Raw genomic sequence first — 26,201 nt, 5'->3', positions numbered from 1 at the left:
AGAATAAGGATTTATCAAAGGAACAGAGTGTGCTGCTTGATCTCTTCTCCTGTCTCTTCCACTGAATCTTGCAAATTGCAGCCTGTCACCTTCAGGAGCACAGCTTTGTTCAAGCCAAACCTCTAGGAAACAATCAAGCAGACCCAGTGAGAATGTGGATTTCTTGTGCAACCTATTAAAGGAGCTGTCAGGTTAGAGCAGTCTTTCAATGAATGCTCAGAGCTGCTGTTTGTTAAAGAGCTTTTCCAACACATTTTAAAGCTACGGATTTCTTGCAATTTGTGTAGTTGGTCGTTTTTGTGAGTGTTAGCTCCGGGGTGGGGGAATCCAGCAAAAGGTTGGTGTACTTCACGATGACTGAGAAGCAGGTTGGAATGCATAGCAAGCTGGAGAGGGGGACAGAGCGATTGCAGGTGCTGATCAAGCCCCGACAGCATGCTCTTCACCAGGCTAAACAAGCCCCGTGCAAACCGAGGAGGACAGGCATGATCCCGATCTGAGGGGTTTACACCTCCACGCTAGGTAAGGTCAAGCAGCGTTCCCCTACTGCTTTTCAGTCAGTGTTGTCTGAGTGGAGGCGACCCCCTACAAGCCTCATTGCTCTGCCACTTTAGAGATGACAATATTGATGTCTTGCTGAAGCCAGTGGCGTGGGCTTAGCTTTGTGACTGGGATGGGATATGCCTTGGCCAAAGGAGCATATGAACACCCCGCTGGTGCTTTACCAAGCTCACATGCCTCCTGCTGGTCTAGCAGACGATGACGATTTCAGTGCTACTGGCTTCTTCTTCAGTTCTGTTTCCTTCAGACTTCCATACTCCCTAGCAGTATCTTCCTTGCCAGAAATACGTAAGGTAGCCTGTAGAATAACCACACCAACTAGACATCTTCTATGTAATATCATATTCTGGCTTAGAAATGTGTTTCTGCATTAAGGCTTCCAACATATGTACCCTGGCCAAGCATTGTATCTCTGGGTTTTGCTTTTTTACTGTACTCCTAGAGTCCTATAAAGCCCTGTCCTATAAAATCTGCCTTTCTAAGCTCCAGATCTGTGCAGGAATTATTTTCACAAAGAAATGCTGTTCAGGGCAGCTTGTTCGGCAGTTGTTGGGAGAATACACTTGAAGTGGCAGCAGGAGAACTGATGTGATACAAGCTGTGCTGAAATCTCAATATTGACAGTGACAGCGTTGCTTTTCCAAGTTTGCTAAGGCTATGAAACAGCTCCTGCCTGTTTAGCAGAGCTCGTTGTCAACCATGGTGTATTGGATCCCTTCCTTGGGGAGGCCAGTAGGATAGCTCTTGTGGGTGGCTCCCAGCAAGTCCTGGAAGGGCTCCTGCGCCTTTGGTCAGCTGGGGGAGGCAGAAATGGGATGCCTTCATTCTGCTTGAGTTCCTTTGGATAATAAACAGTAAGCACCAGACTTACAAACAGCGGGTCCTTGTCTACCAGCACAAACTCTAGCCCCCAAAAACCCCATGTGGTCATAACAGCAGATCATTCCCTCTATCTGGAGTCCAGATACTCACAGTCTTGGCTGGTGGAGAGATTTCATTGTCAGAGTAAGCTGTGTTTGGGGTGTATGTGTGTCCCCAAAATGCTGAGCCTGCAAATTACTTTTCTGAGCTGTGTTGCACTCCTGAAAATTTCAGCTCTGAGTACATGGCAGAGAAGAGGGCTGGCTAAAATACAAACAAGCAAACTCAAAGTGCCCAACCTCACTCAGACTTTGAGATGGAGACTGCTCGGCTCTGTGCAATCCAACCAGGGATGTGCTGGGGGGTGTGGGGAAGTGGATGGTGGTGTTTGTTGACCCCCTTTGCTGCAGGCTATCCTGCCTGTGCAACCCAGACCTGGAGTCGCGGTGAGCTGTCACCGTAATAGATGCCATTCATGTGATGGGCCTCAGGGGTAGCTTTCTCCTGCAACTCCCAGCCCTTCTTGGCCAAAGCACCGAGCAAATGGTGATGGACTGGTACCAGCCAAGCATAAGAGGAGCAGCTCATGGGAAAGCAAAGTGCCTTTGTGGTGGCATGCTTGAATTTTAGGGAGAGATTTGTCCTTTATTTATTTTAATCACTGTGCCCATCCGGAGGTCAAGATTTGTTCAAATATGTCTGTGTATAACAAGTATTCATGTGTCTGCATTTTTCTTTAGAAAGTCATATAGCTATTAAAAAAAAAAAATTGTTGATTAAAAAAGCAGTTTATTTTCAAACATGAACTTTCTGTGAGTAGCAGGGTTATTTTTATAAACTGAATCTTTGCCCAAATGTTTCTAAGCCATTGGCTTCCCACTGCTCATTTGCAGCTGGCAAGAACGTCAGCAGATCCCTCTGGGAACGTTTCTATGTGCATTTGCATATTGGTTTTGCAGTGATGAGCCTGAGATAGATACACAAATTGGCAGAAGTTTGGCTTTTGGGCTCTTACAGTCTTTGAATTTTGTTCATACCATCACTTTCTGCATTTCGACTGAGCCAGCAGAGCTTTAGCTTCTCACAGTGTTAACTTCCAAGCGTACAAAGATCGATTCAAAGCACACCACCACCACCACCACTTGTTGTTGAGTAAAAACATGATGTGCGTTGCCACGCTTTGGATGACAGCCACCTCGTAGGTTGCTGCCCGAGGGGTCGGTTTTGTTCTGCGTGGGGCACAGCTTATCTCAAAAACTGGACTGTCGCAGTGGTGGCACTTGCCCAGGTGAGCAAGGGTGATGAGGATGTGCAGGCTCCTGCCGGACTGGACCCCTTAGATTAAATCCTACCAATGGATTTTTTTTTTTCTTTTATTGTCTTCCCCTTGCTATTTTTGCGTGATGCTGAATCAAGTGAGCTACTAGGAAGCCTTGGCTGTTTGTCTGTTATCTGCAAAATGACGTTCCTCTTCTCCTATTAATCATGCTAGATTGGAATAAACAAGGGAGCACATTTGAGCCCTGTTGTATATTTATGACAGCTGAGGTGCTTGGTCCCACCTTTGTATGTTGTTCTGTGCTTGCACAGGGAAAGGTAATGCACTACGGAACCCCATCCCAGGCAGCACAGCATGTATGCATCTTTTCCTGGCTTTGGAGCCTGCAATAACTCAAATTGTGTTCTCCTTTTCTGTTTCTGTAGCCATCCTTGGCATGCACACCTTGATGAGTAACCAGCAGTACTATGAGGCACTGGGGAGCAGCACCATCGTGAACAAAGAAGGGCTCAACAGTAAGTGATTTAGAGTGTTAGCAGGCTGCAGTGTTTGGCTTTGAAGCTGCTAGCGGGGGCAAAGTGGGAATTATTTTTAGGCTGAAGGTGGGAGCTGTGACTGTCAGAGCACCCTGTGATTGCTGGGGCAGTCTCTGGTGCATCCTTGCCCTGTGTAAGCCAGCGTGGTCTCAGCCACTGCCCTGGCACTGTCCAGGAGCTAGCACAGCCCAGGGAACAGCCCCACACAGGCGGTGTGCCCTCTGTCACCCAGTTTTGGACCCTGAGAGCGTGTAGCAGCAGGCACTGGATGTCCTGTGCTGGTTGGCCCCACTGCCAGGCAGCATTTCTGGACACGCATGAGCACGGACGGAGCTGCCGAGTGCTTGATGGGTCTTTCATCTTGAGTCTATTTGTCAGGTCATGCTTCACTCTCCCAGCATTGCTTCTGGAAGAGGAGAAACACACCCAAAGAGAACATGCTGCTGCCCAGGGTGCTTTCAGTTTCACATGTCTTGCTTTTCACCTGCAGGTGTGATTAAGCCTACGCAGTACAAACCAGTTCCTGATGAGGAGCCAAACTCAACGGATGTGGAAGAAACTCTGAAACGAATACAAAGCAACGATCCTGACCTTGAGGAAGTTAACCTTAACAATATTATGGTATTTGCTCCTTTCTACTCTCCTAATAACAGGATCAAACATTTGAGGGACAGAAGGCAGAGACCAAGTCTGTTGTGCTGCACAGAGCAATACCATAATAACACTGCATGTAGCCAGATAAGAAACACCAGTGCTTCCCATCTCCGTTTTGGGCAATAGGCATTGTTACCTGCTGTGGGGCAGTGGTGTGGGGTTGGTAGCAGCAGGACTCCTGCAGATGCCTGGAAGAGTGAAGCTGTGTTGAGGGTAGTGTGGGAGACCCGTCTCCAGCCTGTCTGGTTAGAGGTGTTCTAGTTGCTTTAATGGCTTAGTCAGGCACATTTGGTGGAGGGGCTGTTCATGTAAGATAAAATGGTGGGAGGAAAAAGGCTTCATAATCCTGACATTTGCCATGAAAATATGAAGAAACCTCCGTTCTTGCAGGTAGCCCTGTGCATCTCCCACCCATCCCTTCTGTGGGACTCCTTTACTTCTTGTAGAAAGCAAATCAGGACACAGCACCGCTTCTTATGTTGCCTCTGGGACACATACGCACACTAAAAAATACAGTTTCCATCTGCCCTCCCTGACTCCAGAACCCCCATCCCATGGGGTCTGTTGAATGATGACAATATATTCAAATAGCAAGAACGTGATTAACTGCTCCTGCACGTTCAAAACACTTGTGCCATGCCACCTGCACCTTTCTATAACAAAAAGATTTTTACTTTCATGTATTTGATTCTGGATAGTGACCCTGAATGTCCCTTGAGGACACCAGGCTGAGGATCTGTTAGGCAGGCACTTTTTTTGTGTGTTGGACTCATGACTTTGGGACACGGTTTGGAGAACTGGGGAGTGGCAGTGGAGATGGTAAGCTGCTGGGCTCTGTGTTACGGCTCTGCAGATGGCTTTGACTGTAGATGATTCCACATGGTGGGATCCAAGTGGTGTGGCAAGAAGTCCAAGCTAAGGATACCACTTAAAATTTTAGACGGGTGAAAATCTCTGCATCTGAAAAGGGTATCTAAAAAGTGCTTGATAAGTGAAAAAATACTCATTTTGTAGGTACTCGGAATAAGCAGCATGGATTTATTTTCTGGGCTGAGACCTAGCAGGGCAAATGTTAGCCTGAAAGATGTTGTATAAAGCAGTCAGTGGTGTCTGTGGTTTGTACTGCAAGGAGATCATTCCAGGTCTTTCTGGATCAGGCCCCATAGGTGGAAATTTTCCTGAACATGACATGAATGCTGCTCAATGCTGTCATTCATATTAAAAACTGCAGTAGCAGTGCTTTGTAGGCTCATGGATCCTAGTTACTTACATCCCCACAGCGCCTGCGTTCATAAGTAGCTGAGTTTCTGGGCAATTAAATTAAACAGCAGAGACATTGTACCTTCAAATTAAGGCAGTGAGCTATCAGCAGAGTGGGAAATAGGATGAAGACATTGTCATGCTCCTTAGGCCATGCTGATTATAGCAAAAGAACTTGTAAAAACATTTGTCGACTGCTTCCTAAATTACTTCAGTGCATTTGGTGATTTGACCTTGATAAGACATTTAAAGTATCGTTTAAATGTATTGCATGTTCTTTTATACGGATGATGGCATAACACAGGTTTTCTGCATTTCTTTTCACAGAATATTCCCATACCAACTTTAAAAGCTTTTGCAGAAGCACTGAAAAATAACACCTATGTGAAGAAGTTCAGTATAGTTGGGACACGGAGCAATGATCCTGTTGCTTTCGTAAGTACTGTCGGCTCACTGTCATAAAGTTGTGGCAGGGGCCGTTCTTGGGCAAGGTATTTTCGGACTTACTGACTGACTGCTTTTGCACCTTACGTCACGTTTGGCACATTCTGCACCTCTGGCATTTGGTGCAGGTGCTTCAGTTTCAGGAGCACTAGTGAAAGCCAGCGTCAGACAGGCTTAGGTTCCTTTGCTTCCTTTTTCAGCTGCAGAGATTTCAGGACACAATCCTTTAGTCCCATTCGGGCTCACATTCATCCTCAAGGATCTCCTGGAAAAGGAGCGCGAGACAAGAACTGACGTCCTAGTGGCATTTTGTAAAAGCAGTTTGTCTCCCTCGATTTATCCTACATCAGGGCCACACTGTTTGTTTCCGTTGGTACAAAGCCACACGCTGCTCTGTGCATACCCGTCCCTCCCCTTGCACACATCTACTTTGGCTCTCTTTCATATATTCCTGTGCAGAAGGAGGACTCTGCATTTCTTATGCGTGGTCTCTGTGGGTGATATATGGTCTTCCTGGCTGCTCCAAGCGGTCTTAAATATCAGTGGGGATGCAGAGAGGTGCTGAGCTGTTCTGCCTGGCCCTCGTGCTGCCTTCCAGGCTGCATCCTTGCACACTCTTCCAGCACCACTGCAACCAATTTTTGCTCTTCGTCGCCCAGGCCACTCCTACCTACCTCCACACACACATGTGCACACCAGTTTCCTGTTAGGAAAAAAAGCTTCTTTTTTTGGAGAGTGAGTACAGCACTCACATTATTTCAGGCACTCTGGGCTGGGGAAGAAGCCTGTGCAGGCAGCACTGCTGCTGTTTGAGGGCCTGTGGGGCACTGTGCAGGGGAGCTGCGGAGCCAAGTTTTGTGTGAGCAGGTGAAGATCAAGCCTGCCGCTTGAGCATCACTTTCTGGTCCTTCTGTTTCATGATGTAAACAGGTCTTCCCATGCAGCTTATGAAATGAGATCATCAGATCAGGTCAGCGGGGTTGGGAGCGTGCCCGCCCACTTCTGGTCTTATGCACTGAGGGAAGCAAAAGTGATTAACATGGTTGAGGTGCTGCTTGGGAGGATGTCTTGGACGTGGAGAATCCCTTGTTGTTCAAGACAGATGCTTCTCTCTCTGCCTTTCATGGGGTCCTCCCGGTGTCCTCCGGAGGTGAGGGGAGTTGCTTGGGGGAGTTGCCCCGCTGCTCCGGGGTGCTCTGCCCCTGCCTGTCTGTCTGCCAGCTCTTCCCACCCGCCTCTGCCCGCAGGCACTGGCAGAAATGCTGAAGGTCAATAACACGCTGAAGAGCCTGAACGTGGAATCCAACTTCATTTCTGGGTCAGGGATCCTGGCTGTTGTCGAAGCGCTCCAGGGCAACACATCGCTCATAGAGCTGCGCATCGACAACCAGGTAAAGCGTGCGTGAGTGGGAGCTCTGCGCAAGTGAACGTGTCCTGGTTGCGGGAAATTGAGTAGCTGGTCAAGGTGGAGGGTGGCAGCCCGCCGCCACTGCCAGGTTGCTTGGGAGAGGTTTCAGCCCCGTGTTTCTGCTGCAGTTCCTGGGCAGTATCTGCTACTACCTACAGTAATTAACAAAGGCTGTGGCAGTGCAAGCAGCTTTCTGTGTTCCTGGTGCTGCCCTGGAGAGCGGTGATGCACCTGCCCAATATTACGCCTTGCTCCGAGCTCTTGCGGGGACTTAAATAATAGTGCCTATTTAGGAAAACTGAAATTTTTTGCTACAATGCAAGGGAAAGAGAAGGAGAGGTCCAGAGCGTGCAGTGGTACAGGTGCTGTGGCAAGTTTAGCTCCCCCAGAAACCCAGGGAGTAGTAGTGAAGCCACTGAGCTGAGGGGAGCTCAGGGACAGATGACTGGGAGTTCAAAATCATAGTTTCTCCAGACGTCTCTTAGCTGCAAATCTGTCCAAGAAATAAAGTCTTTGGGCAAGAGGACTTGTGGGAATGTCTGCTGCAGGAGTTGGAGCCGCTCGGTTGTACCAGGAACAGGCCAGCGGTTTGTTTCACCAACTGCAGTCAGAAATGCAAAACGGACCAACAGGTCCAAAGAAGGAGGGAAGGGGTGGCGATGGCAGATCTAAGTGCTGGCTCTGAATCACCCTCTGACCTGACCAGCTTGCTTTTCTGTTTTCTGTTTTCAAAAGAGCCAGCCTTTGGGCAACAAAGTAGAAATGGAAATCGCGAACATGTTGGAAAAAAACACCTCCCTGCTGAAGTTCGGGTACCATTTCACTCAGCAAGGTCCCCGGCTCCGCGCCTCCAATGCCATGATGAATAACAACGACCTAGGTGAGTCGGGCTGGCTGCAAGCCAGGGGGCACGGGAAGGTCCCTCCCTCTGCCTGTGGGCAATTCCTAGTGGCAGAAACACAGAACTAACTGCTCACTTGAAGGCTCCAGTGGATGTGCTTGAATTAGAAACCACCTCTTGAAGGGCCTGATGATGCCTTTCCCCTCAAGGAGGAAAGCAGCCTTCACTGAAGGGTTCCCTAATGCAGCTGCTGTCGGGCAGGCGATGGGTTGTGCTCCAAATCTGGAGACACCGGGCAGTTAAAACTCCCAGAAGAGGCAGCGTTTTTGGCAGTAACAGCGGGTCTTGTCGGGAAGGAGCGAGAGCTGCTAACGTGCTTTGGAACGGCGCGTGATACAGCATATGGCACATGGGTTGTGAGCTGCCAGCGCTTGTGATTCCTGCCAACTGCTTGTCTTCCTCCAGCTTCATTCCCACTTTAACAAGGAGATGAAAAGTAGTAGAGTTGAACGGCAATGGGACTTGGCCCATCCCCTTCAGCAAAACAAATTGGAAGTGTTTCTAGGGAGAGGTGGGGAGCCACATGGCTTTGAGTTATCTTTATACCTCAATGAAGTGATCAGAAGTGCTTGTGAAGCAAAATGTAGGCACGGCTGCATACTGCCATTTCAGCTCATGCATGCGGCAGAGGCTTTCTATTGCTTGGCTACAAGCTGCTGTAGAGCACTGGAAATCAGTCCCGCAGAGCAGTACTGAATGCAGCCAGCGCACCAGCCACGCTGTGCTCAATGGCTCCTAACTGCATAGTGGTGACAAACGTGACAGCCCCAAACGCCTGCTCCACAGTGGCAGACAATACACGCGGGAGGAATAAGCGAAAGTTTGCAGATTGTCCTTTTTCTACATTAGGGACAACTCCTTCCCCAGGAGAGTGGGGGTTTGCAAGACGCAGAGGGACAGAGCCAGCGGCTGCCCGGACCCAGTGCTAGGCAGAGCCCTGCTGCGAGGGGGAGGCTGGGCTGGAGGCTCCCAGGGACACCCCCACCACCGCTAGCACTGCTGGCTTCTGCCAGACACAGCTAGAAAGCAAGGGCTAACAGGCAGGGCCTGAGAAAAGGCCTAACTCACAAATGCCAGCCATGAAGAAATGGTGGAAAACTGGAACCACATATTTTAATCTGCATATGGTTCACCACAGACAGGGTCTTGTGTCCCTTCATGAATCACCTTCAGGTTTAAAAGCCACATAAAACCAGCTTTAAGTAGCTGCCTTATTTAGACAGATGATAAGTATGTTGTGTTTTAAAAAAAAAAAAAAAAAAAAAATCAGTCGTCTTGCTTCAGCCAGTACTGTGCTCCTAGGAAGCACGGCCAAGCATAGAGGTATGTGCCAGTTCTTCAGGGACCACACAGAATACTTAGTATTATGGTTCACTGCATATTTATTCTGCCTGCAGCTGCATTCCTGGTTACTAGAGAGCTGCACCAGGAAAGGGTTGCTATTTTCTGTCCTTTGGAACAGAGCAAGGTTTTTAATGACCATGCAGCAGCTGGCATTCAAAGTAATCAGCTGGAAGATTTGAATCTAGTGTTGTAATTGTTCCTGCTGTTAAGGAGAGGAATTCACAACTTGCCTTCCATGTAACAGTTGTGCATTTTGCCTCTTTGACCATTAAGATCTGCATTTTTTTGTCTGATTGGGTTCTTGTTTGCAGCTCGCATTCATCGGTCTGATGGTCTCTGGCAGTAGCGTCTCAGCTCCACACCTGGACAATGTATAAGTACGGAAAAACTTTATTTTCCTCCCTGTCAGCAATAGCTCTCTGCTTGTGCTCCACTTCAGTGCTCTTGCCTACCATCACCTGATGCTACCAGAACTTGGTTTTGGTCCTACAGCTTCTGTTCTCTAAGATGCTCTCTATGAACCAACTATGAAGGCTTTTACATTCATCCTCATGAGCTAACTTCTGCATCCTCTTTATACCTCTTTTTTTTTCTTTTGTCCTCGCACATATTTCTTCAAGTCATGACCGTAGCTGTCAGAGCTGTAAATCAACTTTAAGAGTAGATATGAGGTGGCTTTGACCACATTAACCACGATCAGAGGGCTGGAGGCTAAAGGCTTAAGATAAGAAATGAGATTAAAAAAAAAAAAAAAGTAAAATAGATTCTATTTGAAAGGGCAGTTGAGAAAAACTAGCAAAGGAAAAACTGTGGCATCCGTCTCCTGCTGTCTTTACATCAGTCAGCATCAGATGATGCTTTGGCCAAAGTCAGATTACAAAGACAAACTGTGTGAAATATAATTGACTGTAGAATAAGGGAGGTGAGGCCGAAAGTAGCTTCTGGCCTTAAAAATTCATAGGGAGAGAAACCTCAACTTACCTTCCTTGATTTTAAACTGTGTAAGGCTTAAAGCAGGAATTCAGAAGCTGATGCTGTCCTGTTTCTTTCCTGGCAGAAAGTACATCTCTCAGCTCCTTTCCACAGCGGGTAAGCCAAGCCTGCCATCCACACCTTCCTGTTGCTGTGACTGACTCCTCTTCCTCTTCTTTTTCAGTGAGGAAGAGAAGACTTGCAGAGTTGAACGGGCCTATTTTTCCCAAGTGCAGAACTGGAGTGTAGTTCCTGGCTACGGAGGTTGTTCCTGGTGATCTGTGCTGCACTGTGGAAATCTAAAGGCGAAAAGTGCCTTGACAGAGCATTTGTGGTGCCTGGGTTCTGTTTTATGCACTAACAGTTTAAATTACCTAGTGGCTGTAGTTGAAGATTTTATCCAGTAGGACTGTTGATGTTTTCTGTAGAGTTGGAAACTGTTCAAGCCAGTAATAACCTGCCAATTTTATGCAATCTCAGTTTAGAGTACATCCCAGTGTAAAAGTGACTCTTAATTAACCTGGGACCTAATTTTCTATAAACTTCCTGCACGGTGTTTCATACAGTTAGGATGTGGTATGCATGAGTGAAAGATACAACTGTTGCACACAAATTATAGAAGTATTAAAAAAATACTTTATTTTTTTTTCCAAATTGATCTCAAGTAACTACAGAGGAGCAACTAGTTTAACAAGCACTTCTACTACCTGGAGACATGGCTAATTTCAAGAATTGTGAATTACAGTTTTTTACCGACATTTGCTGAGTCAATTAGCTGGAGATGCTGTTTCAAATGCATCCCTGTGTTTCTTACAAAAAATTGATCTCCACCCCCTGATTAAATGGAACTTAAGGCCACCAATTATAAAACAGAGTCTCAAAAATTGAGCGGTTTAGGATGGGTTAATAGCCTTCTATCCTATGCATGTCTGAAGAAAACGGTCACTTTTAGAGATGTGATGCAAATCCTAACCCCACAGAGATGGCCAAACTAATCAGCAAACCAGAGCCCTCTCTGCTAATCCCCACTCCCTTCAGTTTCCTAATGTTAAAAGCGTGTGCCCAGATATTCACTGGAAACAAGTCAAATTCTCTCTCTTTGCTGTTTTGTCTCAACGACCATGTCCATTAATTAAATTTTGTTCTGCTAGGGATTGTTTCTTTCACTGCTGTCCCTCATGTCTGCATAAATGCAACAATAAATGTTGTGCCCTAGAAAAGCTGTTAAGTGAAATAGGCCAACTCTGAACTTACTCTGCATACAGTCTGATAGCTTTTTGTCAGACAGCCTACTACCCATCATCGAGCCTGGGAGGAATTCCCCACAGGCCTGCGTAGCTCCCAGACATGCAGTGGATCGGACCCAGCACTATCCCATCCAAAACTCCCGCTATTAACGTGGGTGGGATCCTGCTCAGTAGGAAGAGTCTCCTGGCAGAAGCACTGCCGTACTGAAGCCTTATCCTTGGCCGTACTGAAGCCTTATCCTTGGTCTGATGACAACTTGTCCTAGAAAACGTTCTCACTTGCTACAAATCTGTCTGTACGCATCTGTTAAGAGTGGAGTTTTGCAGCCGTTTACACATATTCCAGCAAAAGTCCCACAGATTTCTTCAGAGCTTGTGCGCAAATACTACCCATGATTTAGCTCTGACCAGCGAAGCAGAGAAACATTACACTTTCAGCAATGTGGGAAGCCTATTTGTTGCTCTTCAAATCTTAATAAATGCACCGGTGGTGTCAAATAAAATGCTTCACTATAGCTTCTTCCCCCCACCCTGCAAGTTCCATATCAGAAAATGAAAAGAATACAGAATACTTGAAAACACATTTAAAAAAAAAAAAAAAAAGAAACTGGCAGACAGCCTGTTTCTTCCATATGCACTGTGAAGACTTCAAAACAGTCAACTAAATCATCAAACCAGAGCCACAAAGCTTCAGCTGAGCCATCCACCCAGATTTCCATGGTACAGGCTCAGCTCTTCCACTGGCTTCAGAAGAACATAAATGAATCTTACCCTGGGAAATCCTGATGGTGCTAAGAAACCCAGACATGCAAGGAGATGCATCTGCAGAGCAGGGAGCACTACCATGGATACAACAACAGCACTTTTTCCTGAATGAAAAAAAATAGCCCTTAAAAGAAAAAAAAAAAAAAAAAAAAGAAGCAAGAACCTCGTCCTGTGTTTCACTGTAGCAGCATCCAAATTAACCATGCAGCCCAAATGTATATTAAGCAGGCAGGATCACTCCAGGTTCCTCAGCTGATCCCGATAGAGCCGCTTTGCTGCAAGATGCATGTGAAAGCTGAGAACTGTGCAGCAGAGAGAGGCTGTACGGAGAGGCATCAGGCTTTGTGGTGAAAGGCATCAAGCCGTGCAGTGATGGAGCTACAAAATGGTGATATTTAGGAGCAAACGGATCACTCTTCATCCCAGCGGCTCTCCTGGAAAAGGGAAGAAAGCCATCTGCTGGCTGCAGCATCTGGCAGTCACAGCCTATCCTGCTTAACTCACCTCACCTGGAGCTGATGTGCCTTCTTTCAGGAATCACCACTGAGGTGCCTGGATCTCAGCACACAGCATTTTCACATGGCAAGTCCTTATTTGTATTAATCTCACAAAACTAATCCAGAAGCCAGGATACAGAAGTGGCTCATGGGCTAACTTGCAAGATGAAGGCTAAGGATGCCTCCTACCCCGCCTCCCCTCTCTGCAGCAGAGGAAACCTGGCTTTATGGGCCTCCATCTGTACATCTCAAATCCTTCTCCTCCCTTGCTTAGTGCAGCAAGGACCAGAAGAGGCCCCATGGCTCCCCTCTGCCTTTGAGGTAGAATCTCCAGCTGCCAGGAGCTCTCAGGAGAATTGTACCTTGTAGCCAGGTCTACCATGTGGCAAATGGCTAGCTAGGTTTCAGCATTTACCTCTGCAGAATTAAGCACCTCCAACATACAGGTGAAGTGTATTTGTGCAGTACTTTAAAAATTACAATGGAAGCACTAAAGGTTATTTATCACCATAGGAGTTTCAGAAATTTACATATAAAATATAGTTGTTGCCATTTTGTACTGATAAGTGATATAGAAACAGCCTTCCAAATAGATGACACTGTTCCAGCTTTGCTGACAGACTGAGTTATAAAATTGTGTTCTTTTTAGCCTAATACACGAAGAAAAGAGAGAGCATAATATGCAAGTTGGGGCACTCCCATCAGTGCTCTAGACCAGGCCTGCAAGTAGAGCTTGCGTGTTTTTCCACAAATATTCCAGTCCTCAAAACCACAGAGGTTAACTGGCCAGCAAAGCTTGGGAGGCAAGATGCCCGGGGACCACGGGTACTGCCTAGACTTCTGCTGAAGATGTCTAATTGATGGGAGTTTTCCAGCTTCTTCTCCAGTATGGATTGTGCACAGATTTACTATTACATACCATCCTAGAAAGATTCCAAAAAGAGACATTCATAAATTTCAAAGTTTTGCTTCATGAAAAGAATGGCCATAAAGACAGTTGCTGAACCGTTGATTTCACGGTAGCAATACTGGAAGTAAGAAGAAATGCTTGCCATGGCTTTAATGGAACCGATGCCCATGTCTTTAAGTTGCTAGTCAAGCCAACGAGGCCTTGCTGAATTCATAGCACTGTAGGAAAAAGTTGCAATCTAGATGATAATAACATTGCCCTAACTGTCATTAAGCAACTGCAGAAACCTGAGTAAACTGTTTTCTTGCTTTTAAAAGCAGTTGCTAGTAAAAAAACCCAACAAACCAGTAAGTGATTTTGATTTCCTAATGACTAACTACTACTTAGTACCAAGAATGACAGTAAGTTTCAAAGACATTTTTCAGTCAAGACGCATCTTCTACACTATTAATAAAACCTTTCTGTACATTCTGCAGCATCAGGCACACAATGCAGCAGGCAGTGAAGTATTCTGAGCTCGTATGCTGTGGATCCCTTCAAATTCAAAGACAATTTCTCCACTAATAGGAGCTGGAAATCACATAAACATCTCACAGCTTTTGAAAAACTCAACCCATGTTTACAAAGCACAAATGCTCCCCAAATCTTGAATTATTTAACTTGGATAAAGGATCTTGCAATCTCCTTATAGCTGTTGCTCACATTTATGCACACGTCAGCATCACTTCCAGTGCCATACTGCTGGTATTTTGAGTGTCTCTGTGCTCCCCTCTCTTTGTGTTTCAGTTTCAACATGCTTCAAGCTGTCTTTTTTTTCCTAGTGCAAGCAGAACTGAGCCCTGGATATTTCATGTACTGACAAGCTGAGGGAAACAACAGTTCCCAGGGACACAGAGCGTTGGAATGAGGATTATTTTTGCTGTTCATCCTACAGGTCACACACAACAAGTATGGCTGGGCAGACAGTATCTGTGGGCCTTTGCTCCAGTTACAGGAGGGGTCCTTACACTGCTTTCAGCCAGTTTTACACAGGAGTCAAGTCAGTGACTTCAGGTAACTACCCCTTGCTTCTCACTGGTAGAAAGCAAGAGATGCAGGCAGATGGTGGGTACGTGGAAAATATCTTCAACTCTAATCCAGTCATGTACCCACACCCAACTGATAAATCTGCTGTTTTCATACCCTAGCACTAGCTATTGAAGCAAATCCATGATCAATGGAGCGGTTGGATGGATCCATCTCCATGCAGGAGGAAAAGAATGGAATTGTTTGTATGTCCCTTTAGTTTCTTTTGAATTGTGGGCAGCTGTGTCCCATCGCACATACTCTGCTCCAAAATCCCCATGGCAGAGGCCACGCTACAAGACTGTACCCAGGGAGAGAAATCCTGTAGTGCTGGTGATGGGTTGGGCACTCTGGTAATTTACGATCAAGTAATGGATTGTTTTCCGGGCATACTCTAGGCTTAAAGGCAGCATATGAACAAGACTTTCCAAGCCAACACATTTTCATGATTTCCAAACCTAACCGAATAACAGATTGGGATCTGGTTATAGAAGCCCTTCGCACTAGCACATGTGAGATTAGCTAATGCAACAGCTTAATCTTTTCCTGTGTCCAGCATCCTTTGTGAGGCATGTTCAATAGGTACCCTTGGCCGTCTCCTTGTACATTCACATTCCTCCTTAAGTGTTTGTCCCGAAGCCCTTGAAGTCACCTTGAGCTCTTTCTCTTGACAAACAGGACAGCAAGCTGTAAGACCTTTGTTACGACAACTTGGACACGTCAGGACAAGCTGCCGGCAGTGCTGGCTGGAACAAAGTTTATACTGGTCCCACAGTGTCCCACAGTATCTGCATGCTGGAAGGAGGAGGAAAAGAAAAAGTTAACACCCATATTGCCCCATCTGTCCCCCTTGCAGAGGGTTCTCAGTGGCACCAGGGGGCTGCAATCTCTCATTAAGTGGCTATCTATTGTATTTCAGGTTTTTAGTTCCTGCTTTAGCTTGATCTTCTAGAACCTAGTTCATTTTTAAACTTCTGATTTTGATGTAAAAAACTCAGGACAGCTGTCTCTCAGGAAAAGGAAAAAGTGCTCACTAGTGCTTGTTCTAGTTCCGATTATACAAATTTAAAGGTTCTTGCTGCCAAGAGGAGAAGAAGATATGCTGGTGGTAATTAAGCCAGTACGCAGGAGCGTTGCCTGCTGGGGAAGGGGGTGCCATCATACTTCCTTCCACCTAAAAGCAACGGCTTGTGCAGATGGGGTGTCATTTGCAGTCCTGGTAGAGTCGTTCCACATCAGATGGGTTTTAACCCTTTTAACCCTTTAACTGAAAGCTACAGCAGTTTAGCTGTACCATCAAGAACGTGCCTACTCCAACACCTCCCCTTGAAACCTCTGTAGGGATGGCTGTGATGTATCTAGAGTGTGTTGTTTCTACACCAAGTCAGGCACCTTCAATATGTATACGGTAATTGCAGAGGAAGAATGGGAAGTTATTCTCAAAAAGCTACCCACTCACAGAAAAACCAGCACTGCTTCCTAAAAAAGGCTAGAGCCAAATTCCATCTATTTGTACCTGGCAACTGAGAAGAAGAAAACAGGTACTTCATTTGCAATATCTGAAGAGCAACCCCAGCCAGAAGACCAGGAAGTGTTCTTAACAACTCCAACTAGAGATCACTGAAATTCTACAGGCTACTGAAACTTTCAAGGCATGAAAATAATAAAGTGCTGCAGAGCTTAGTGCCACCACTATCCCAGTGCCTGGCAGCCTGTGCTGATGTTCTGTCAGATTACTGGAGCAGAGAACAGCTGACAGAGAACAGCAGGAGAAGTACTGAACGCTTCAGTCACTTGGCCAACCATAGTCCAATCGGCACTGTGGGCAACAAGTAGGTAACGACACCAGTAGTGCCTGACATACATCTCCATAGCTGCAGATGCCTCGTAACTGCAGCTGTTCTGCAGGGGATGCTTCCTTTTCCTGCTCCAGTTTTAGTGACCCCCTTTTTTCTCGTTTCTGTTTTATGTGTGAAAGCCATAGAGTTGATGATCATCATGAAAAGTGACAGCACTAAAAGATCAAAGCGAGTATGAGGAAGAACTACACAGATCAGTTTGGCTGCCCCTGTGTTGCACATCTCTGTGGAAATGACTGCAATAGCTTCCCAGCCTTCTGCACTTACATCACGTAGTCCTACCTGAGACGATATCTTCATTGGAACAAATGGCGTAACGATCATCAAATACAAACAGCTTCCCCCTGTAGAATCCATCTGGAAACTCTTCCAGGTACTTGTGAATTCCGCCTTTTAGCTGGTAAACCTCTCTGCACACTGCCTGTTTAGAGCATATTAGCAGAAAAGCTGAAGGAGGCAGCAGCAGTGGTGGTGTGCCAGAGTACCCAAAGCAAATGTTGTAAATGCCAGGGGTCAACAAAAAGCAGCAGCTTCTCGGTGACCATCAGATGGCACCACGTGCACCCACAACTCTTGGCAGGGCCACCAGGGATTACTGGGCAGCTCCACAATGCTGGCTTGTTGACATGAACACAAATGGCATTTAATGTTACAGTCAAAAAAAGGTGGGTAACGTTCTCAGCTGAGGGAGGTTTGCTGCATCAGAGATCAAACACTTTTGAACCTCTGTGAACCGCTGCTTATTCTGTTTTTATGTAGAGAGATGTTAGCAGGAGCAGAATTTCTCAGGGTTCATATTGGTGCAGCAGAGAAAAAAAATCAAGGTTTAAATCTCTAGAGAACACGTATGTGTGCTGTTCCCTTGCTTGAGGGAAGGATCCAGGAGAAGAGTGGGATGGAAAGCACAATTAGAACAATGCAGTATGCTGGATTAAATTCCACAACAATGGGAAAGCACTGACTGGCTGATTTTCACCACTGAGATGCTCAGGCTGTGCAGTAATAACCACAGAGCATAACCTAGACAGAACTTGTGGAAACACTGCAGAATGCTCTCAAGCCCTCCTAAAACACCGCTACAGTGGGCAGGGCAGTCTTACAAATACCTCTTCTCAGCAAATGCGTTATATAATTATTTTCACAGAGCAATCACTGCTGTGACACTAGTCCATGCAGATCATCCTGGGCTGCATTAAACTACCCACGTCCTTGACAGACAGCATGAGGCAAGCGTGCGTCAGAGACATTCACCCCCCCAACTGCTCATTGAGCAGTTTGTGCTCAATAAGAATCTACCAGCAGAAGGAAAGACAGAAAATCCTGAGCTGCATTAAACTACCCACGTCCTTGACAGACAGCACGAGGCAAGTGTGCATCAGAGACATTCATCTCCCTAACTGCTCAATGAGCAGTTTGTGCTCAGTAAGAATCTACCAGCAAAAGAAAAGACAGCTGCCCTTAAAGCAGTCTCAACTCCCCGACACTTGTGCCCTCAGAATGACATCTCACCTTGCTCCGTAGGTAAGCAGAGCCTCTTTCACAACGAATCCCTCCTGTGCAGTACATCAGGACACGCTTGTCTTTAAAAAGCTCCAGGTTTTCATCTACGTAGCTGGGAAAATAGCTGAACTTCCTGATATCTGGAGCCAGACAGCCCTGGAAATGTCCCTGCAATAACAACAAATGGCCATGCGACTGGTTACAAGCAGTCTTAACATGGTAAGGTCTGTGCCTCGAACTAGAGGACGTAACAAACCTTTGGGTGATAACAGTCAGCTCACTGCAGCTGCTTTAGGCAATTCCTCAGCTGCATTCATGCATCAAAATACCTGTTAAAACCTCTAAGAGGATTCCAGACACAGCATGTCTCTTCATCCAAACATAAAAGAGGGAGCTAAGCAGAACATAACTGTCAGAGAAAGGATGGGGCCACAACAGTGCAGGAGGGCTGGTGGGTGTGACAGCAGGATGCCCCTATTCTTTTTGACATATGGGACAAGGCAAAAATGCTGGAAAACATCCTTACAAATTACGCTACTTTTACTTCAAACTATATGGTGTTCACTGCTAATGTTGTATGGACTACTTTGTCGTCTTCTTGCCCCAAGCTGTATAAGCACTTAGCTGGGCAGGCTCCATGCTGAGCTGCTCAGCAGGTCCTTGGCTGCTTGTGTCTAATGCTCATTACTAAACTGAACTTTGTACATATTACAGTCAATCTGGAACATGGAATCTCTTCTTCCAGTAAGGTTACACCCTCACAATGTGAAATGCTTCCCCCCAGCACCTGTAACACACTGCAAGAAGCAGGCGAACAACACTTACTATTTTACTTTCATAGAAGTTCCTACAGTCCAGCAAGATGGTATCGCTTTGTCCTTGACTGGCCTGAGACAAATACTGTTCTACTTCTCTATGAAATTCCTGAGGGGATAAATGGATTCCTTTAACAAAAAAAAAAAAAAGAAGAAAAAAAAAAGAAATAAGAAAAATAAGAGAAAGAAGTGAGAAGCAGAACTACAAAACAATGTTATGTATGATCTCGCTGATCCAGATTCTCCTCAGATTTCCAAACAAAAATTTTCTGTGACGGTTCACAGACTTTTCATCCCAACTCAACCAGCCAAGTTTATCCATGTCTGGCTTCCTATTGGCAAATGAAAGAAAATACAACACTGTTCCACATGACAGAAGAAGCAGCAGACAGGCGCCTGTCTCTATGATCTTTGCCATGTCCCCCGGCAACTCTTACAGTTGTAAAAGAAAGAGTGAAAGATGTTTACCTTCCCTTTGCTCATCTTTCAATTACATTTGGAGGCACAGAAGTGGAAAAAAAAAGCCCCAAACTGCTCTGTTAATTGCTGTTTGCTGTGCTCCTGCTTACCACCTACATATGTGTCCTCATAACAGATGCATAGCCAGGAACATCTTATCAGGCATAATCCATACTAAGCAGCTACAGGTAGGAGAAAACAAATGCAGCCTGAGTTAGGGGAGTGGCAGGAACCTGATGCAGAACTTGGCTCTGCTTTAGTGTAGAAGGCAGGAGCATGGCTGTTAACTTCAACACAAGTAAAGCCAAGTCAGCAGTCCCTAACATACGAACATGTATATACTCAACTGTAAGCTTCAGCGGGATTCTAGCATTTTCTAAAAAAAAAAAAAAAACCAAACCAAAAAAACAACCTCTCAGCATCCACAGCACCAGAATCCACTGGATCCACAAGAAGACACCACAGAAAGCTCTTCCTATACAGTTTGGTTCTTACTGCAAGCTAACCACAACGAGAGAGCATTGGAGCTCTCATATAAAATGGTATCATTTCTGAGCAGTCTCAACCACCTACAGAATATTTAGAACAAATATGGATATATGCATGCATTGAAATGTCTTTCCTAACCATCATACATCATTTCATCTGCCTTTAGCAGGTGTCCAATGACTTGGTCCCTGACTAAAGCACAAGGTATGTCCCTACCCCAAAACAAGGTAACTGCTTGATATCATTTGAAGTATTACTGTTTCCCACAAAACAGAAAGTTAATTCTAATGTTTTTCTGAAGCAGCTAAACACTTACCAAACCAAAACCTGGGCCAGCAAATTCCCTGCACCACTAACCTTTGACTACCAGTAAGAAATCAATTTCCATATCTACTTCTCCTGTGTCCTGGCCACTGTGCAGAAAGAAATGTTTTTGATGAAGGTGCTTTATTCTTCACTTACCTCTCACTTGGGCGAGAGGCTTTATTTTTCATTAAATCAACTTACCAGTTTCTTTATAAGACACTATCTTTGGATCAATGCCCATAGGTACAATTTCTTTGAATACTCCAACTCGAAGGTCTGGGAAACAGTGAGCTCCTCCTGCACTGCTCTAGGAAATGAAACACAAAAACAATCCACCAAAATTTGCCAGGTGTCAAGATTAAAATTACCCACTCAAATTTCTACAACGCACTAGAGTATGAAAGTGTCTCAGTGGCTGAGGGAAAGAAACGGCTCTCCTGCTGAAATCCACACTCTAAATCCTGAGGTTTAGGCAGCGGACCCCTGCCATGACCTGGCAGAGAGGTGTCTTAGGCCCAATGACTACTCTGCAGGCAAGAGAGGCACCATTTGGCATGAGGTGCGAAGTCGCCCAGCAATGGGAAGGAGAACAGATCTTAGTCAGAAACAATGTCGCTAGCACCTCTCATGAGAAAGTCAAGGCCCCTACAGAGCATGCCGACCCTGACAGGAATATTAAACAGCCTCCTCCAGCAACGGATCACGTTGACACATCTGGGCCCTGCAGTTCTCTTCAGTGCCTCTGACGCCCGACACAAGCACAGCTAGGCCTCCAGTCACGACACGTGCGATGGGAACTGCAGTGGTTCATGGGCGTGAGAGAGACATATGGGAGGTCAGCTAGGCTCAAGATTTGTTAACAGTGGAGTCTGACACCCCCCGCCCCCCTAAAACCAAGCGCAGGATTTCCCCTTTGGAGATCTCGGCAAGCCCTTCTTGGTAGGCACCCCCCTGCAGAAGACAGGGAACGAGAATTTCTGAGTGAGAATTTCTGCAGGGCTGCGCCTCAAACATGGCTTAGGCACTATCAAGCATATAATCACTCAAACAGAAGTGCAGAGCTGTGCGGCACTGTCCCAGCTATCACAGAAATCAGTCTGCAGCAACTACAGTGGCCACTGAGTATTTTCATAGCCCCAAGCGCAATTTCCACTCCTCTATGCCCATGTCTTCATGGCACGGGGACCTGAAACCCCCACTTACTTGCGTATACAGCATGTTGACATGAACATGCCGTATACATTGCGTATACAGCATGCAGAGGAATTGTGAGACAGAAAATACCATCATGTACTAACGCATGAATGTTGATGCCCAGAGAGATCATGCAGGGTTGGAGGTTTTGTCAAGGTCAAGGTAAAATTCCATCCCTGTTCAGTTTTTGAATCTACACATGACTGTAACTAACATGTCACATTTACTCTTGAAATTCAGCCAAGCACAACAGACAGTTAAAAAGCTAAGACTGAATCAGCACTGCAGCTCTACATGGGATTTGAGTTTCACAAGTTTCACTAACTCGTTCGATCTAGTTATTTATGGAAAAAAAAATAGTACTCCCTGCAAATAAAACTTGTGTGGAAAAGAAAAATGCTATAAAAGCAGCAGCTTTCCTTCCTCACAGAGAAACCAGTACCTACAGTACTGGGGCAGCAAAAGCCTACCAGAATGCCATACGGTGCCAGCCACAGCTGCCATCACCATCTGAAGGCAGCAATCAGCACATATGCTCAGGCTCAAGCAGAAGTTAGCACCTCACTCTCCCTCCAGGCAGGCACTAACTGGAGCAGGGAGAAACCTCTTGGCTCCGCCTGTGTATTTTCTCTAGAAGACATGCAATTCATAGAACTGAGAGTGCACCTGTAAGGACAACAAAGCCTGCATGAACCTAAACCAGTAGGTTTCTAGGCAAGGATCTCAAATCAGGGTGAAGAGGAGAGTGTGGGAATAGTTTGCCTGGGTAACTGTATGTTGTGATGTCTTGGTTTTGGCAGTCAAGTTGGAGCAAATGCATGTTGAAGAATGGCGAGGCTGAAGCACACTCCCTCATTCACCCGTATGGGGGGCTTTGCAGCTGCACCCATAGCTGCCAAAGCTTATAGCAGCTGCTGTCACGGCTCATGATAGCTGCTGCTGCTGGTGAAAACCAGCAGATACCTAAACAAAGTAAGGTTAGGAACCCTTGGTTAGATCAGTGCTGGGAGAGCAGAACTGCTAGAGCAGAAGTAATACTATCAAGAAGCAACATGCTTATTTCTCAAAAATTAAATGTCCTGCATTAACAATGTCTGTGTAGAAATTATTTTTTCATACCTTGAAATCCTCTTGACACAAAATGTCTTTGAACAGAGGCTGGGAAAGCATAACTTCAATGTAGAGATTGGTAGCTACTTTGCTTCCACCAACTGTCCCATTAATCCCTTCTGAAGCAACTCGTACCTAGAAGGCAAGAGGAGAAGCTGGGGCTAAAGCTTAGTAACAGCAAAAACAGATCGCAGTGAAATTAGCAAAATATGAGTGGGTGACAAAAGGCAGACACAGAAGTATGTCCAGAAAAGAGACTACTGAGCAAGGAAGGAAAAAATGGTTATACTGAAGTTGAACATAAAGAAGACAGTAAATAAAATAGCAATAAAATCACAGTAATCACTTTTGAGCCATTTCGAAAGAATGACTTCAAGACAGTCAGAAAAGTCTGTACAATAAACAGAGACATGCTAAGTGGTTAACAGGCAAATCCTGCAGTCACCATTAAAATTCCCACTGGAAGTCTGCCTCAGGAAGAACAATGGGATTGTGCCCAGTGACTCACTCAGCTAAAAAGAAAATGTGAATATGCAAATATTGCATGTAATATTAAATTTCAGTGTGAGTCATTTTATCTCCAGCACTGACAAATGAACAAAAACTCTGAAGTGGTGAAAAAAGAAAAGGTTGAATATTAAGAGGCAAGGAAAAAAACAACTGATTGAGAAGGCAAATGCTGTACCCATCTCGGAGATGAAAAAAAAAAAAATTGAGAAAAATACCAACCACCAGAAAAAATAGCTGAGCAAAAAAAGGAGTGAATGCATCAGGACATTTCACCCCCAGACCTGTGCTGATGTAGAACAGGGAAGGTGCCTACCATTGGCAGAGAAAAATAAGCTACTTAGGAAGACAAGTCAAAGATAAAAGTAGCCTCCTGCTCTGAGTTGCCCTCTTGAAAAATCCTTCTCCCCACAGATAGCCTAGGAACATCAGCTTCGCAAGGCTAAAATTCACCTTTGCCCACAGCCTCAAGAGGCCAGCTAGATGAGCCAACTCACCTCTTTGGTCTAGCCTGCCAGGAAAGAAAAGAACAAAGACTCTATGCAGGAATGAGCACTGCTGTCCCTGTGGTGTGATCTAAGGTGTCAGCTGCTCTCATCTCATTCCTGACAGTATGGATTACAGCTTGGTGTAGTGATTCTGACTGGAAGACCATTGCGCATTGAGGAGTCAGTGATACACATAACAGTTAACGGGAGCAAGCCCAGACCCATGCCGCACAGGGGTGCGCCTCCAGCCTGGCCTTCAGGCTGTGCTGTGCTGCACATATCCTTTAGCCAGCCCAATAATCCTAACAGAGACACATGCATGCAGCTCCCTGTCGATACCAGTGATTATGCCACCTGTGTGTCCTCGCCTTTATCTAAAAGTGCATCAAGAAGTTCTCATGTGAATACTCTTTCTGTTTGACAGTAGGAGTGATGAAAAGACTTGTTTTCCTGTAAACAAAAAAATCTGTAACAGTTTGAATGACGGGAATGGGGTAACCCTTGCAAGGACAGGGTCTGCACAGCATGCTGTGCATGGATCAGAGGCTCACTCAGTGCTGAACAACTCAGGATTCCCAGAATCGAAAGGGATATAAGATTATCTGTATTATTTTCTTTTTCTTTGTAGCATTAGCTCTTAAATAGCATTTTAAATGATACTTTACAGTGTCTGAGTGCCTTTCTTAATGGGATCATAACAGACTAGCAACACACTTGGTTCTCCACATGCCACATCATTCTGCACTAAACAAAGAGGATGTTTTTTTGTTAAGAATACAACCATTGCTTAAAACCTTACCTTGCCAGTGAGATGCAGATGCTGGCACAGAGCCTTTTGCCAAGCACAGAGTCTCTCTGGATCCTTCACCTCACAGTAACAGTAATACAGAAGTACTTCTCCCACCTTGCTGTCCATAGCATGGCAAAAATGAACAAACAGGAAAAGGATGTAAGTGTTGGAAGCACAAAACACACTATTAGCAGTAACCATTCAAAAAGCAGGCAATTTTCTTCTGGCAGATGCAGGGAGAAAAACAAAACAAAACAAACTTTGGAGGCATTAGCACTGCTGGGTTTGATTTATTTCAAAGAGAAAGAATACGAATTAAAAAAAGCTCCCACATTCCTAGTTCTCAGGACTGGTTACAAAACAAACTCATCTGTGCTGCACAGGACATGTCTGCCAGCGGCCTACAGCGCACTCAAGTTTCTCTCAACACACAGGGCACAAGAACTGCTGTTTTCTGTCCACGCAAGTGTCCCATTAAATGTTTAATTTGACAAACTTGCACACTGAAAATTCAAGTGCTTGAGCTATCCAAACTTAAAGAGCCTAAATTTTCAGTGAGATCATGTGTGCCTGCATTCTGAGCAGCACAAGTCAAACTCTCTCACAGTGAGAAACATTTTCATGAACCTATTTATTCATAACTAAGAAGCCCTTAAGGGACTCGAACGAGCAGAGAAAAGGGACCTGCTCAGAGCATACCCTGCCGTTCTGCTCTCTACTGTTACGGTCCCTCCTTACTAAGCCATCGAGTAACATCTGCACAGGTCAGCTTTAACAAGGCGGGATGATACAGCTCAATAGTTCAATCCTCCCAAGTTCCCACCTTTACCATCAAAAAAAATGCAGCATATCTACTTCTTTATCAGCACAGTGGTAACTGGCATGTTTTGTACAGGCGTGAGCAGTTGTAAAAGGAATTAAAATAAACCAAGTGACTCCTGGAGGGTACCTACACCTATTGATCTAAAGAAGTATCTCAGGAAGGTATCTGAAACATCTGAAGACCTACAGGAATATCAGGGAAGACTCTTTCTATATCTTAAAGTGTCACTTGACTGCACTTCATGAAAATAAAAAGCAGTGCTGGCAGAAGACCATCTAAAGTGTAAGCAGGCCAACACCCCGCTCCTGGCTAGTACTGGTCCTCCAAAGCCCTGAGGGACTTTCTTACCTTGTCAGATCCTCATAGCTAACGTGGCTGGTGTCTGGGAGCGCACAGGAGATCTCGGGAGTGCCACCGGGGCGCCCCTTGAGCCCGCCTGCCTTGCCCGCAGGAGCCGGGCCGCTCGAAGGGCTCCCTTCAGCAGCCGCCTGCTGCCCGGCCTCCGCCAGCCCGGCCTGCTGCCCGATGTCTCCGGCGTGCTGCAGGGCCACATGCCGGTGAATGCCGGCGAGCTCTCCGAAGGCCTGCCGGCAGCACCGCCACCGCACGCCCTCTCCGCCGGCGGGACCCCGGGCGGCGGCCGGCACCTCCTTTGCTTTGACGAAGAGGGAGAAGGCCTGAAACGCACCGCAAGCGCCACGCGTTACCGGCGCTCCCGCCGCTGCCCGGGACCCCCCTCCGCCCCCCGGCCGGCACACCGACCCACCCCCGGCGCCGCCGCGGCCCCGCAGCGAGCCCACGCAGGGGAACGCCGACCCCCTCCCCTCCCCTCCCCTCCCCTCCCCTCCACCCGAGGGCGGCTGCTCCCGCCGGCGGCGCCAGCCGCGGGCCTCAGACCCGGGCGGGCCGCAGACCCGGGCGCCCGGCACCGGCCCACCTTCCTCCGGGCGAAGGCGCGCTGCTTCCTGGCGGCGACCGCCTCGGCGGCGGCGGCGCTATCCCGCGGAGACCCCGGGCCGGGCGGCGGCGCCTCGCCCGGCACCATCTCCGCCTCGGGCGGCCCGGCGGGGCGGGGCCCCGCCGCCCGGGGAAGGCCCGGTTTCCTCTCGGCGCCGCTCTCCCCCCGCCTCCCGCAGTGCCCGCCCCCGCTGCCCCGG

General features: G+C 46.5%; 2 protein-coding genes across 8 annotated transcripts in view; one reads left to right on the top strand and one right to left on the bottom strand.

Moving 5' to 3' along the window:
• TMOD1 (tropomodulin 1) overlaps positions 1 to 11,440 on the top strand; it is a 28,875-nt gene extending 17,435 nt beyond the window's left edge. For 3 of the 4 annotated variants that reach the window (XM_087742726.1, XM_087742725.1, XM_087742724.1), the window contains 6 exons: positions 3,127 to 3,216; positions 3,728 to 3,858; positions 5,479 to 5,586; positions 6,843 to 6,986; positions 7,739 to 7,883; positions 10,405 to 11,440. In XM_087742726.1, the coding sequence (XP_087598852.1) occupies positions 3,127 to 3,216; positions 3,728 to 3,858; positions 5,479 to 5,586; positions 6,843 to 6,986; positions 7,739 to 7,883; positions 10,405 to 10,469 (683 nt within the window). In that variant the 3' untranslated portion in view covers positions 10,470 to 11,440. Of the gene's footprint in view, positions 1 to 3,126; positions 3,217 to 3,727; positions 3,859 to 5,478; positions 5,587 to 6,842; positions 6,987 to 7,738; positions 7,884 to 9,559; positions 9,626 to 10,404 lie in introns of all 4 variants that reach the window. The other variant, XM_087742727.1, reaches the window with a different exon arrangement.
• TSTD2 (thiosulfate sulfurtransferase like domain containing 2) lies at positions 10,539 to 26,182 on the bottom strand. 4 transcript variants are annotated; one of them, XR_015701128.1, is made up of 11 exons: positions 25,982 to 26,179; positions 25,393 to 25,721; positions 24,231 to 24,339; positions 22,446 to 22,571; positions 20,334 to 20,439; positions 18,889 to 19,007; positions 18,073 to 18,231; positions 16,846 to 16,984; positions 15,357 to 15,499; positions 12,239 to 12,336; positions 10,539 to 10,677 (listed from the first exon to the last, which is right to left on the bottom strand). XR_015701128.1 is itself a non-coding variant. In XM_087742720.1 (10 exons), exons 1-10 carry the CDS (start codon positions 26,087 to 26,089, stop codon positions 12,307 to 12,309), a joined length of 1,368 nt encoding a protein of 455 aa, XP_087598846.1. In that variant the 5' UTR covers positions 26,090 to 26,179; the 3' UTR covers positions 12,157 to 12,306. The 4 variants fall into 4 exon arrangements, 3 of the variants coding, with proteins under 3 accessions (XP_087598846.1, XP_087598847.1, XP_087598848.1); XM_087742720.1 differs by lacking the exon at positions 10,539 to 10,677 and having other exon boundaries at positions 12,157 to 12,336; XM_087742721.1 differs by lacking the exon at positions 10,539 to 10,677 and having other exon boundaries at positions 12,199 to 12,666.
• Between the last annotated feature and the right edge of the window lie 19 nt (positions 26,183 to 26,201).

This window comes from Nipponia nippon, unplaced genomic scaffold, assembly GCF_047370975.1.
Source record: "Nipponia nippon isolate SJK-2023a ecotype South Korea unplaced genomic scaffold, ASM4737097v1 scaffold_8, whole genome shotgun sequence".
Classification (NCBI taxonomy): domain Eukaryota; kingdom Metazoa; phylum Chordata; class Aves; order Pelecaniformes; family Threskiornithidae; genus Nipponia; species Nipponia nippon.
This window is presented reverse-complemented; position numbering and strand designations above follow the sequence as displayed.